The following is a 13,809-nucleotide window of genomic DNA, read 5'->3' on the forward strand; positions in this document are numbered from 1 at the left end:
AGACACAGTCCCGTGATTTATAATTATATTGCAATACATTAATTAAAATTAAGAACAATAATCATAATACGAATTACTTTACAAAAATAAAAATCATTTAGAAATAACCTGAAAAAGTAGGCGTAAACATGCAAAAATCTAGTACAGCGGCTCATTTGTGAATAATTACATAAAAAATAGTAATGATTAAAAATGTCTAATAAAATACAAAATATCTTTTTAAAAACATAGCAAGTAAAAAATATCAACCCTAAAATATATAACAAACGGTAAAATATCATTAGAAAGACTTTTTAAGAAATACATTCATGAAAATAGTTTAAAAGAAAAATGATTTAATTAGGAGGGCAGGGTTCTGCAACATTACAAATTCTAGCCGGTTGCTTTCAAAACAGTAAGAAAATACTTATGTTACTCCCCTACCACTTCGTTTTCTCCATAAATAATGTTTAGTAGTACATTCTTGACCTGTTAGTGAAACGGTTTTCGGTTTTATATTTGTGTGATTTTATCAACGTCTGTATCATTTCGACGGCGCGACTTTAACAACATCTTAAATTTTTATTATAATTTTTAAAATTTATGTTTCTTTTAATAAGCAATTATACATTAAATGTTGGCACATTGCATTTGCTTTCATCTATCAATAACGGTATCTTCTATTTTTACATAAATACTGCCAACAGTATACACATGAAGCCACCACCTACCGTGCTTTTATGAACACGATGGCATGGCACTTGCCATCAGAATTATAAATAATCATACAGTTTTATAGGAGCAGAAAATTTATAGTGTGTTAACTTAGTTTGAAAAGCAATAACGATGTCACAAATCTATACTTGTACTGTACAAATGAAACGATATTCTATACTTCAAAAAGCTTAAAAAAATTGCCATAACTCTGACTTAATTTGCAGTTCAACACAATTCTGTTAAAAAATCGTTTTATATTCACTATGATAGTAATAATGGGAGCAGAGATAAACATAACAGTTACAATAATATAATTGAACACAAACCATGTTCTAATGAGAAAAACAATATTTATTGATTTCGTTTAATATATTGATTTATTTTGCTGTTTGCTACAAAACACGTGGACAATAAGTTACATGAACGACAAAAGAGTTACCACGAATTCAATCGTATCCTGTATCTTAGCAACAATTACTCACTTTTGTAAATTGATACCTTCTGAATAATGATTTTTTTCTCTCGTGATGTATTTCAAGGCCATCTATTTTATTTACTTCGTATTTATATGCAAAGTGATGTGGTAATTTATCCAGTTCCTAGACAGTATCATTATATATACACGCAGAATAAAAATTTAAATAGTGACATAATTTGCCTTGGGCTTGGATGCACAAGTATAGTAGAATAACAGCTTTAAAAAAAAACTAAAGGTTTACTAGGAATTCCCCCGGCCAAGCTATGTAGAATTTCTGCTGTATTGACTATCTGTCAAAGGGAGGAATGGCCGGGGACCCAGACGTTATTCCCGACTTTTACTGTCGTTAAGCATGGCAACATGGTAGGTCGCGAAATAAGTTGTAGATCTCATCGCACCCTTGACATTGCCAACACGCCCCAGCGGATTTTTCCGAAGATGGCAGGTACCTAACGCCGTTAATGTTTCAAAAATGCCGAAAAACTAATAGCGTCACATACACATGCCATCACAAATAGGAAATAACAAGTATCCATCATACATTATTAATGGCAGGGATTCGGTAAGTTGCAAATCATTCGAAATACTAATCCCGGACTTCACAGCTCTATAACTGGCGTAATTGGTGCCATAACAAAATTTAAGTATGGTACACAAAGCATAGAGGTAATATACATGTGGATGATATCAAGACAACTTTTTATCAAAATGTTAACATAGTTGTGTCGTAATAAAAAATATTTAACATAAAAAAATTACGTAATGGTAAATAGGATAATAATGAAAATCGAGAAATTTGAAAATTTTACATGTTGCATTACGTTCATAAAAATAAATATTTCAGAGCGTACGATCTAAGTCATGGTTTTGTTTAAGTAATGCTATTAATAGCGAATTAAATACAACATATTTTTACAATAAAAACCCCAATATAAAGTGTCAAAAATCCTCAATTATACAAATGAAAACTTACTCGAAAAACTGAGAAACAGATTTGTGATATGTAAGCGATTAATCAGTGCTTACAATAAGAAGTTTATATTAAATGCATTTGCAGGCAACACATTCTTTGTTCTACTGTTCATTTTTGACGTTCTTCATTAAGAGATTCTGTTAAGAGAAGAAAAACAAAGAAATTTCACTTCTATGCGGTCCATCGTTTGCCATATTAAAAAGGAACACAGTCTGTCGCCCAAGGTACTCACTTGCTATTATGTCAGAATTTTTATATGTAGGCTACGATAAGTATAATAGTAATGCCTAAAAGATAATAGTACGACAAATAATATTGTTTTAAAAATTTAGTATACAGTCATACTACAATAGAACTATGGCCAATACCATAAAAACTCGTCCACGTACCAAAGTTTTCGTACAGTATATACGCTGTCATGCTCTTTACTTTGTTACTGAATTTGTGATAAACTTGAATATTTGTTAGTGTGTTACGATTATGTTTATAACTCCTTGATAATAAAATTTAATATTTACACGTTCTTTTATTGAGTTGCCCCTATATTATTATGTATGTGTAAAAACGTGGAAAAATTTCACAAATAAATTGTGCAAAGCTTGTGTTCACAGTTCGATATTGACTGCTTCCAACGTTATTATTTTAGGTTTAAGAAAATATAGCTGCTAAATACAAATTTTTAGTGATTTTTATATATGGTATATTATACTGAAGTGTCTCCTGTCATTATTTCTTCGGCTCGAATTTAATCCTATTTCATGCATGCAAACATATGATCACATGCTGCTTATCATCATTCTGTGGGTTCCCCAATCCCTTACCAGATGTCAGACATTTTGCTTTGCATCTCGAGAGTTAGGTTTCGAGAATAGTTCCAACACTGCTTCCTAGATGGCACTACAATCACTGAGCGTTTGTAATAAAAAATAACGGTTTTACAGCAGTCAGATACTTGAAACATAAGACTTAAACATTTTAGGCTGAACGACTTTAGGCTGAGTGACTTTAGGCTGAGCGACTTTATGCTGAATGATTTTAGGCTCTACGACTTTAGGTTGAATGATTTTAGTCTAAGTGACTTTAGGCTGAACGATTTTAGGCTGTGTGACTTTAGGCTGAATGACTTTAGGCTGAGTGATTTTAGGCTTAATGACTTTAGGCTGTGTGACTTTAGGCTGAATAGTGTTTCAGAGTGGGTATTAGGCTGAACGATTTTAGGCTAATTGGTGGCAGTCCGTAGGGAGGGGTTAGTGTCTCTTGCTTCCGCTAGATGGATCGCGGATACGTCTTTTAGCAGTCCGGCACATCTTGATTCCTCTCGTCGCCGGCAGGGTGTGCGGACGAGAGTGTGAGAGCGGCTGTGGGTATGGCCTCCATGGACCAGAGAGGAGGGGGGGAGGTTACGACCGGTGACTGACCTGGCATGGGTTCTGGACGAGGGGACTGGCGAGTGCGGGGGAAATTCTGCAAGGTTCGTGAGAACCGAGGCGACGAAACACCGCGACGTGTCTGTCGCACCGAGAATTCGACCAGGCTGGTTGTCCAAGCTTGCTGATTGCGAGACTTCGGGGAAGTCACCAGGGGCTGAATGTCTGCTTGCCCCCGCAAGTCTGGTCACGAAATGGCTTCGTGTAACGAGACTTAGTACATGACAGCAAGCGGGGGTTATGGGACCGGGGCGCTTCAAGCAGCACTCCAAGTCGCAACGTAGCATTGGCAAAGCTGTGAACCGGATGGTGTGGGGGGGAGGGGGGATGAGAGAAAAAAAAAACACTCTGAAAAAGAATTGGCCCGGCCGTACACTGGGCTGAATAAAATGGCAGGGAGCAAAGAATTTAAGTAAAAAATTAAAAAAAAAACTCAATTATTTTAAAATTAAAAAAAAAAAAAAGTGTTCCTATAATGCACATGATTGGCACAGTCCATTAACTGTGGTGGGCCTGCTTAAGGATGTTTCAATACCACCCTTATTTATAATTTAATTCCAGTTCTTCTGTTATTTTATTTCTATTAAATATTTGCATTAAATTAAAATTAGTTTTTTATTGCGCCAAGTAAGTAGAACTTTTAACGTGCGTACGTAAGTACCCGCCCCATTTTTTATTTAACTTGCCTAGCTTATGTGGAGTACATATTTATTTTTATTATTTTACATTTTATCAAACACAATTTACATTATATCTCAGTTATTAAAAATAACCTTTGTTATTGTGGCCATTGTGGAAGCTGACAAATAAACCCAACAAAAACTTATAAATAGTTAAATTGATCAGGTCACACAGACACTTTTTTTTCTCTCTCTCTTTTTTAACATTTTGATTCTTTACAGTAAGGATCATCTCATGGGTGACGTTATATCTCCAGTTCAGGGATTTCCCGTCCTTTTGAGTCGAACTTACTTCTAGTGGGTGACCACTTTGTAGTTTTCTGTTCCTCACCTCTTTGCTACTGTGGAGATGCCATCTGCACTGAGTACAGATCAGCCAGGCTCCACCAGTACCTCATCTCTCACACCACCGAGTGCCATACATCATCCTGAATCTCAGGCCCGAGTGTCACTGATGAGACAGCGCATCTCTCTCCTGTCTCCCCGTACAAGGGCGTGCCAGGGCTGGTGATGAGTGGCCTGCATAACAAGGTAGGCTTGTACCTCCTCGCTTAGTAGGCATGAACTCACGTCCCCGCATCAATAACTTGCGTCTTTTTTCAATGCTCATACCTTTTGCCAAAAAAGTAAATTATAGAAAAAGTGCATCGTACCATCAGAACAGCTTAAATTAACATGCCAATGCGGGCAAATTGAAATTTACTACAATTCATAAATTCCAAAAGAAATACATTTTAAGGCAGCAATGTTAAAATTGCAGGAGCAAAAAGAAAAAATAAAATAAAAAACTTTTCAAGACCTTTAAACATACTGTAATTGCAAAAATTATGCTGAAATATTTTGCTACAATAAGCTGGGTGCACAAATATTTACAATACACATTAGTATCCCTAGAAAGAAACTCAAAGTTTAAATCTTTTTTGATTTCCCTTACGCTCAAAAAGGAAATATACATTTGGCAAAAAAAAAACTCGTAAAATACCTTATATCCTGGATTAAAATATACAATTTGCCAACATGCTTTAAAACTACATAATTTATAAAGCATGCAATCAAAATTATACTCCATTAACCCTTTGGCCAGGGAGGTTAATAATGGATTCTCTAACCCTGTGGAGTGAAGTTTTTTTTACAAAAAAAATTTTTTTTTAATTAATTTTTAAAGTAGTGATATGTATTGTAGTATGCAAATTTTTTGTTGGAATTTTTTTCAGTGAGTTATTTAGAGAAATATACATGCATGTATAAGTTATGTATGTGTGCATAAATTTACACACACTCACATATATATACATATGTGTATATATATATATCAATGCTTGTTGGACATAGCCTTATTATTCTAAAATAAAAAAAAATATGGATGAGCTATTTATCACATATTATTTTGTCGTATCATTTTGGTTTTTGATGTTACACTGTAAAAAATCGATAACATTTTGCAATTTTTATATTAAATGTTCTATTATTTCGAACCATCAATATCAAAATTATACTTGCAAATAAACTTATACATTTTCTTTTTTTGTATTGAAGAATTTTTGGGCACATCTCACAGCATTGCTACACTGCAAAAAATGGTAATTTTTCTGAAAATTTTAAAAATATGTTTTATTTCCTAGTATCATAATCAAAATTACGTAGAGAAATTAACCAAAGTTTAAATTTTTAGTTGAAGAAATATGAAGACACACACACATTTCAATGCTACACTGCAAAAAAATTATTTTGTGTAATTTTTATAAACATCAGTTTTCTACTATCAGTAGTCTATGAAATTATATTCATAAATAAAATTTTTTTTATTTTGAAGATATACGAGACACACTCTCACATCATTGCTACACTATCAACAATTTTATCTCTTGCAATTTTTAAATACTGTATTGTTTATACCATTCATTTCAAGAAACGCATTACAATCATAATAAAAAAACTCTAAAACTACAAATATTTATAAAATAAATTGGAACATAAACTGCACTGGTAGAAAATGCACAAAGTAATACATTTCCAAATCCATTTGTTTTACATTTTACTTTTGATCAGTTGTGTAACTGAATGTATTCACTGTCAATGTCATTGATTCCACCGTATATAAACACACTTATACAAGTTGGCAAATTTTGTGCAATTACAAGTCAACGAAAACACTACAAAATGTTCATGAAAAATATAAATGAATAAAATTCACTGGTAAAAAAAAGCCTTTACCATTACAATCAACTTGTATATACAAATAACCAACATTTTTTTTTCTACATTTTTGAAAAAATATGTCGCTGAACATATTCACTTACAATATCGTTGAAAATACTGTATATACAGATACACATAATTATAAACAAATTACTTCATCATGTTTATGAACTCAAAAAAAGCGATGTTATAAAGGACTAAAAATTCTTGACTGTATGAAATGCAGTGAAACATGGAAAAATGCAAAGACCCACAGCACACATCCACTTAGAATCTTTTCGCCGATTCTGTCCTTTGGTGGTATGTTTACAAACGTAGCATTGCCTCTGCGGTTTGACCTTAGCTGCGGTTGATGGCACAGGAGATGGGAAATGTCTTGCTGACAGCCGAAGAGGAGATGGAGTAACGTCTGCAGAGCGTCGTCCTCCTTTTGAGGGGTTGCGAGTAGGGCTGAACTCCTCTAACAACTGCCGTACAAGGTTCAGCCGAAACTGAAGCAGTGTAATTTTCTTGCCAGTGTGCACATTATATAGAATGTGTGCATTCAAGACTGCCATATCTATAATGTGAAAAAAAAGTTTCTTGTACCATTTGATAGACTTTCTGGTGCTGTCAAGGAAACTTATCTGCATATCGGCTTTGTCTACGAGGCCCATATTTTTGTTGTATTCAATGACAGACAGGGGCTTTTTGACATTTTCGCCAGTAGTTCTGTCCTTTTTTCCAGTTTCAACCCATTTATGTTCGTGAACTGTGCTTAGCATGCATACGTCTCTTTTATCATGCCATTTTTCTGCGAGAATGTTGTTAGTGTGAAAAACTGCACTTTCCCCTTTCTTCAGTTTTTGAGGGAATTTAGGCATTTTTTTTCTGTTTGGCCGCACTGTACCACATGCACCAGTTTGTTTTGCAAGCAGGTATTCAAATAGCTTAGGGCTAGAATACCAGTTATCGGTAAACACTACATGCCCTAAATGAAGATATGGCTCTAACAATGTTGTAACAACAGATCCAGAAATACCAAGGTCATCAATAATTTCAATGTTGGTCTGTGCACCGGTGTAGATGAGGAAATCAAGAATAAACCCTGTTGCACAATCACACAAAACGAATAGCTTGACACCAAATCTGTGGCGCTTGGATGGGATATACTGCTTGAATTTCAAGCGGCCCTTCCGTACCAATATAGATTCATCAATGCATAAGTTTTGTTTCGGCTGGAACACAGATTTGAATTTCATCCTTATTGTTTCCAGGATGGAGCTGATTTTGCATAGTCGGTCTCCTGCTAACTGGCTGTAAGGATCACAAAAATGTAGAAGACGGAGCAAAAGCAAAAATCTGTCTTGTGAAAATAATTTGCTAAATATGGGTGTAGCCAAAATGGGATTGGTGGACCAGTAATCATTTATGCGGTTTTTTGCAGTGTGAGGCATCAATAGTATTACAGCTAGGAAAGTATACAGCTCAGAAACTGTTGGTTTTGTCCATAGGTTCAGTTTGGATTTTTTTTTCACCTCAGATCTGTGAGTTACGTACGAGTGATATTTGTCAGATTCTGTCGCAATATGTTCAACAAGATCACTGTCAAACATAAATTTGAACACGTCCGATTCACTTGGGTTTTCGGGTAGCACTAATTCTCCTGTAAGTCCCGAACGTGTGTTGTCAAATGGTAAGTCACGTGGCATAAAATTATCGTTTTTTTCCCACATAAATAAGTCGTGAACACACGCGGTAACATCTGGATTTGATTGTATATATACTGTTTCGTTATCTGCAAAATCAATTTCTATTTCAGTATCATTTTCACTTTCACTTACCGAACTGATGTCACTTGCCGACTCCCAATTCGTGATTATTTCTGAAAGTTCTTTTTCCGAAAGCGCTTTTCGTTTACGTGACGATGCCATTTCTAAACATTACGACACTAACAACAATAAATAAACTATCAAAAAATACTTGCGAAAGTATCTTGCTAGAAAATGTGCGCGAAGCGAAAGTGACAACCACGGAATCTAGCAAGAGATAAAACAAACAGTGATATTCCAGACCACAGCAAATTGGAATTAGTGCTGCTATCTATGCGGCACCAGAAAACACTGTCAGCTAGTTACTATAAGGCTCACTAGATAGCACAACAACTACAACAAAGCCAGATGCGCATCTCCGTTCATTGACGAGCATACTAGTTTGTACAAAGCTAGAAACGTTTATTTACGTGAATACTCTATCGGGCACAGTTAAAATACGCACGTTTATTAACGTTAATACTAGCGAAAGGGTTAAAAGATTTACAATAGATTCTTACACAAAATTAGAGGGTTCCCATTTCTTAATTTAAAAGTTTTGTGCTTGCACATTATAACACGCTAATGTATTACTTTTTTTCGTTAGTGTTTTTCCGCCTAAATAAAGATGTGTATTTATTCTCCGAGAAGGGTTTTATGAAACACACCAGTTTAACAAGTTGTTTTGCACTTCCACTCGCAATAGTAAAGTACGGGGACGACAATTAAACAGCTCCGGGGCACTCTAGGAGGTAATTGTCAGTTGAAAAACACTTACTTGGTTTATAAAGTCTTTGAAAAGGCTCTTATGCAAAGGCCTTATGCCTTAGCCCCTTTACTGCAAGGGTGGTTGTGTTTTTTCGTGACGAGTGTTGACATGAGCACGTCACATTTTGGTGTACATCCCATTCTTGCATAAAACACACGCCCATTAAGAAACACATTATTACAGCTATTAACAATGTTGCCAAACGTGTTACATTGAAACACGTTAGTTGTTCACTGAAACCAAAAGATGCCATCTTGGTTTCAAATATTTAAGCCATAATTTGTGTTCTATTTTCAGAAACATTGGAGCAGTTTTATGTTTTTTGCAGTTGGTCATCAAGTATGATCAAAAGTAAATCACGGAAAATGAGAATGTGTTTCAAAAGTGGATGAAAAAATTGTTTATAGTAAATTTTATGAAATAAAAATGTGTGGGTACTAATTTGGCGTTTCAGACAGTAGTGGCAAAGGTAATCCAGGTGTTACTTCAGCACTAGTTTGGAAATTCTTCAAGAAATTACCTGATGGCAGGCTGCATTGCACTTTTACCATTCTGTCCTGAATACTGAATATGGTTCAACAACAGGAGGCATTTAATAAAAAATCCTAAAGAAAAAATGAGTTAGTCATTCTTAAGAAAACTCCAGCAATTGAGGTTGGCAGTGAAAATTTTTTCTCTAGTGTTGGCAAAAGTGTCAATAACAAAATAACAAGTGAACATCTTGAAAAATTAGATTTCTCCACAAAAATTTGAAGTTTTATGGGGATTGAGATGTTGGTTTTTATTTCCACTATGTGTTACTCATTATTTTTACTTTGTATTTAAATATCATTTTATGAACATAAAATCATTTGGACTATTAATGTGGATGGTTTATGTAAGACTTATAAATGTGCACATTTTAATAGTAATTATTTTGTTCTGTATTCCAAGTGACATAATTTCAATGCTGTGGCTCCTGATCCCAAAAATTCAGTATCTTTCCCGACTGAATCCCATCCCAAAGTAAGCATGCCCTTCCCGTCCACCTACAGTAAATGTAACCTTCAGATACTTTATCATATTAAAGTAAGTAAATTATCAGGAATACTTGAAACCTTCAACTAATGTAAAATTTTAGCATAAAAACTCAATGAAAACAATAAACTGTTATTTATATTATACCAAAAGCCTAACTAATTTGTTTCTAATCTTAAAATAATGATTACTTTCAACAGTGTTTTACACCTCAGGAGGGTGGGGGCTGCATTGCTACAACCTCCCTATTATCCAACATCTTTACGTCGTATAAGTGAAACTCACCATATAACTAGGGCCTGGAAAATTTCGGTGTTTTCAGTATGCAAAAAGCGGTACTTTCAAATTAGAAAAGCGGTGGTTTAAAGTCGGTATTTTCGTTATGCAATGGAAATTTTACCGGTATTTTAAATGTTGACTAAATTGTGCAGTTTTTGAATATAATAGTTTACATATTTAATAAACAATCCATGTATACTAAGAATAGACTAATATGCACAATAACAGCCAATTAAATCCAAAACAGTTACACAAAACAGACACGTTGCTATAGATGTTTGCAACTACAAATTTTCTTTTTTTTTTGGCTGCCAATGCCACATGCTTAGCCGACTTTAGGTGTTTGTCAATGGAATCTTTTCTTTCCCATGAAACTTAGTCTATGGTGTAAAAAAGACAACTTTATAAATTCATATTACACCTCGGACTCGCATACCCCGAACAATGGCTTCCGATAAATACTCGCGCTAAGTGAATTCGCGTCACGCGAGTTCGGCTATGCTAGCCAGCTGGTGGTTATTTTCGTTCTACGTGTCGAAGGAACTTGTGTGGATCAGGTAGAAAACATTCGGCTATAAACGAAAGATATAAGAACAATGCTATCCTGAAATGCTGTGACATGTTTTTGGAGTAGATAATCACATCGACAGACCGACAGGATGCGCTCCCGCCCTTGCCGTCAGCGATGTTTATTTTGACAGCTCAAGCAATTATCTTTCCCACGTCCCTTCGCAGCGTAAAAAAAAAAAAAAAACACATTGGAATGCAGATGGAAAAGTAACTATGCAGTAATATAAATATATTTACAGCCCTGCTAAATTTTTCTATTCAATAAAATTCGAGGTATTAGTGATTTTTCAGCAGATACTGCTGTGTGACTAATAAACAAATTGTATCATAATAACTTAAACTTATAAAGTATTTATTAACGGCGAAGGACAGTCGTATAAGCCCATAAAAATATTTATTTTACCAAGAATGGACTATACAACCTGGCTTTTGTCGCACGTGGTGTGGGAGGGGAGGAGGATGCTGACAGTTTCTCACGCAGAAGGTTGAAATAAGGGAGGGAATGTGTTGAAATATTAGTTGGGAAAGTGTAGGGGGGGGGGGTGTTTTTACATGGTTTATGGCTCTGGGAGTGGCCGGACGAGTTTCTTACGCTCTCGCAGAAGCTACCACAGCGGCTTTTCTTGCCGGCGGGTAAGATAACATGACAGCTCAGACGGCTTTTCGTGAGATAGTGGACGCGCCGAGCTCGGCTAGACACTGCCGCGTGAACAGTCTGGAGGGGTGGTATATATTTTTAGCCGTCTTTTGTATGCCTGCCTGCTTACAGTACAGCTCTCGCCAAGATAAACGTGAACACACAGTGCCCAACCAAGTGTAACAGACTTGTTTTTCAGCCGATTTTACTCAAATTTTTTACTTTCTCTGCTCAAATTTTTCAGGGTTTCTCAAAAAACGGTCGTATAAACGGAATGGACGCATCAGAGGGGGTCGAATCGGCGGGATTCTACTGTAATGGTACTTTTCGGGGATATATTCGCAGTGTAATATAGAAATGTTGTGGTTTTCGCGAATGTACTTACTTTTCGCGTTTTCATGCGAAATTCGCGCGAATTTTCGCAAAATTCGCGATCGCGAAAAATTCCAGGCCCTACATATAACATATTTCTTAAGTTTTCAAGTCAAAATTTATTCTATCTTTAAATCCGGTTCTGTCTGGGCTCTTAGGAAATTTATGTAACTTGATAATTATTTGAAGAGGATAAATAAGAAAACAAATGACCATGAAATATTAAATTCAAAATGATTTTTTTTTTTACAAATATTTCTGTTTTTAATGTTTGTATCGGTAAACGTGAGAACTATTTATCTGCTGAAGTAGCTTGGCTTCCGGGCAAATGATTCACGTATGTTCCGGTCGCCATCAGGGTGGGCGTGAAGGCGGGCGGTGTGCCGCAGGAGTGCCACCTGGAGAAGGACCCCGGCAGCCTGCACCACGTGGCGCAGGCGGTGAGCACGCTGCAGGACCTGTTCGGCGCGGCGGCCCAGGTGTGCGGCCTGGGCGCGGCCGCCCGCCGCGTGTGGGACCTGGCGTGTCGCGTGTCGCCCCGGCCCGCCGCGCCGCCCCTGCTGGACCGCCTGCTGCTGCTGGACCGCGCCGTGGACCTGCTCACCCCCCTCGCCACGCAGCTCACCTACGAGGGCCTCGTCGACGAGGTCTTCGGCATCAACAACAGTGAGCAAAGGAACAAGTTTAAATTGAGGGAAAATTCTGAAACTCATCTAATCAATACGTAGCTCATTTCCTGTATTTGTTCTTTAGCAAATACTTTACATTAAAGAAAAATTTAATTTATGCTAGCGTTCTAATATAAGTACTCAAACCATGTCCAAAATACATCACACAAAAAAAAGTTTCAATTTCTTATTGAATAAATAATAATTATTAGTATTATGTGGTTGAATACAGAAAATTGAGGTTGTGTTTAAAACGTTTATGAAAGAATTTGCACATCAAACACACATTATAAAGTTGCGTTTAATCTCATATTTAGTTGACACCATATTACTAATAAATAAATATTATGAAAGAAATATATATTTTGTATCAACTTAAAAAAAAAAACTGACAGCAAAAACTGTGACCAAAATGCCAGATATAACTAACGTAGCGTACCAGTAATCATCTTTGTCGTAATACACACATAGCTGGAGTTTTTTCTTTTCCTGTTTCGTCACACTGTTCTAATCTACAACTTAAAACTGACTCAGATGCATCAGTGTACAAAATACATTCATTTCTCTGAACTGGCTGGTAAATGACATGTTCAGTTCTAGAAAAGTTCTTGATTTCTTTAAAAGAATCCTCATTTTCTATCTACATTTATTTCCAATTTTTTTTTTTTAATAATCTGAGTAATGGAACTGTGATTTGAGCTACTTTATCACAATAATCTCTGTAGAAACCAACAATGCCAAGGGAAGCTCCTAACTGTCTGACATTCTTCGGACTTTGGATGGCTTTAAGTTTTTCAGGTGAAGTTTATATTCCATTTGTGTCAAAACTTGTCCTAAGAAAGGCTGTTCTTCCCCACAGAAATTGATTTCCTTAACTTTACAATTATTCCTGCTTGTCGTAACTTATTTAATACAGCATGAATATGTATGAGGTGTTATTCTGACGTCGGCCGGGGCTTCGCCCTGAGCCTGGACAGGCTCCGCTCCCTCCCGGCATTTCACCGCGAACGTGTGTTTGTTTTGAATTGCGCGCCAGGACCTCCCTCATGAAGGCGCTGTAGAAGCAGTGCGACGGCCCCTAATTATGTACCTAATTAATTATTGTAACCTTTTATTTTTAGCCCCAGTGTTTTTATGTTCAAGCCAACGTGCTCTTTTACTTAATTTAATAATATATTCTAGTTTTACAGACGTTGCGCGGACGAATCCGCACGGACCGGAATTTGACCTCAGTTGTGATTCTTTTAAGTCTCA

General features: G+C 36.1%; 1 protein-coding gene across 4 annotated transcripts in view; it reads left to right on the top strand.

The window, feature by feature from the left end:
• The window catches only part of LOC134533645 (vacuolar protein sorting-associated protein 33A), a 175,549-nt gene that overhangs the window by 56,541 nt on the left and 105,199 nt on the right, over window positions 1–13,809 (top strand). For all 4 annotated transcript variants that reach the window (XM_063371175.1, XM_063371173.1, XM_063371172.1 and 1 more), the window contains one exon: window positions 12,277–12,553. In XM_063371175.1, coding sequence (XP_063227245.1) covers window positions 12,277–12,553 — 277 coding nt within the window. The remainder of the gene's footprint in view (window positions 1–12,276; window positions 12,554–13,809) is intronic.

The sequence above is a fragment of the Bacillus rossius genome, chromosome 7 (assembly GCF_032445375.1).
Source record: "Bacillus rossius redtenbacheri isolate Brsri chromosome 7, Brsri_v3, whole genome shotgun sequence".
Classification (NCBI taxonomy): domain Eukaryota; kingdom Metazoa; phylum Arthropoda; class Insecta; order Phasmatodea; family Bacillidae; genus Bacillus; species Bacillus rossius.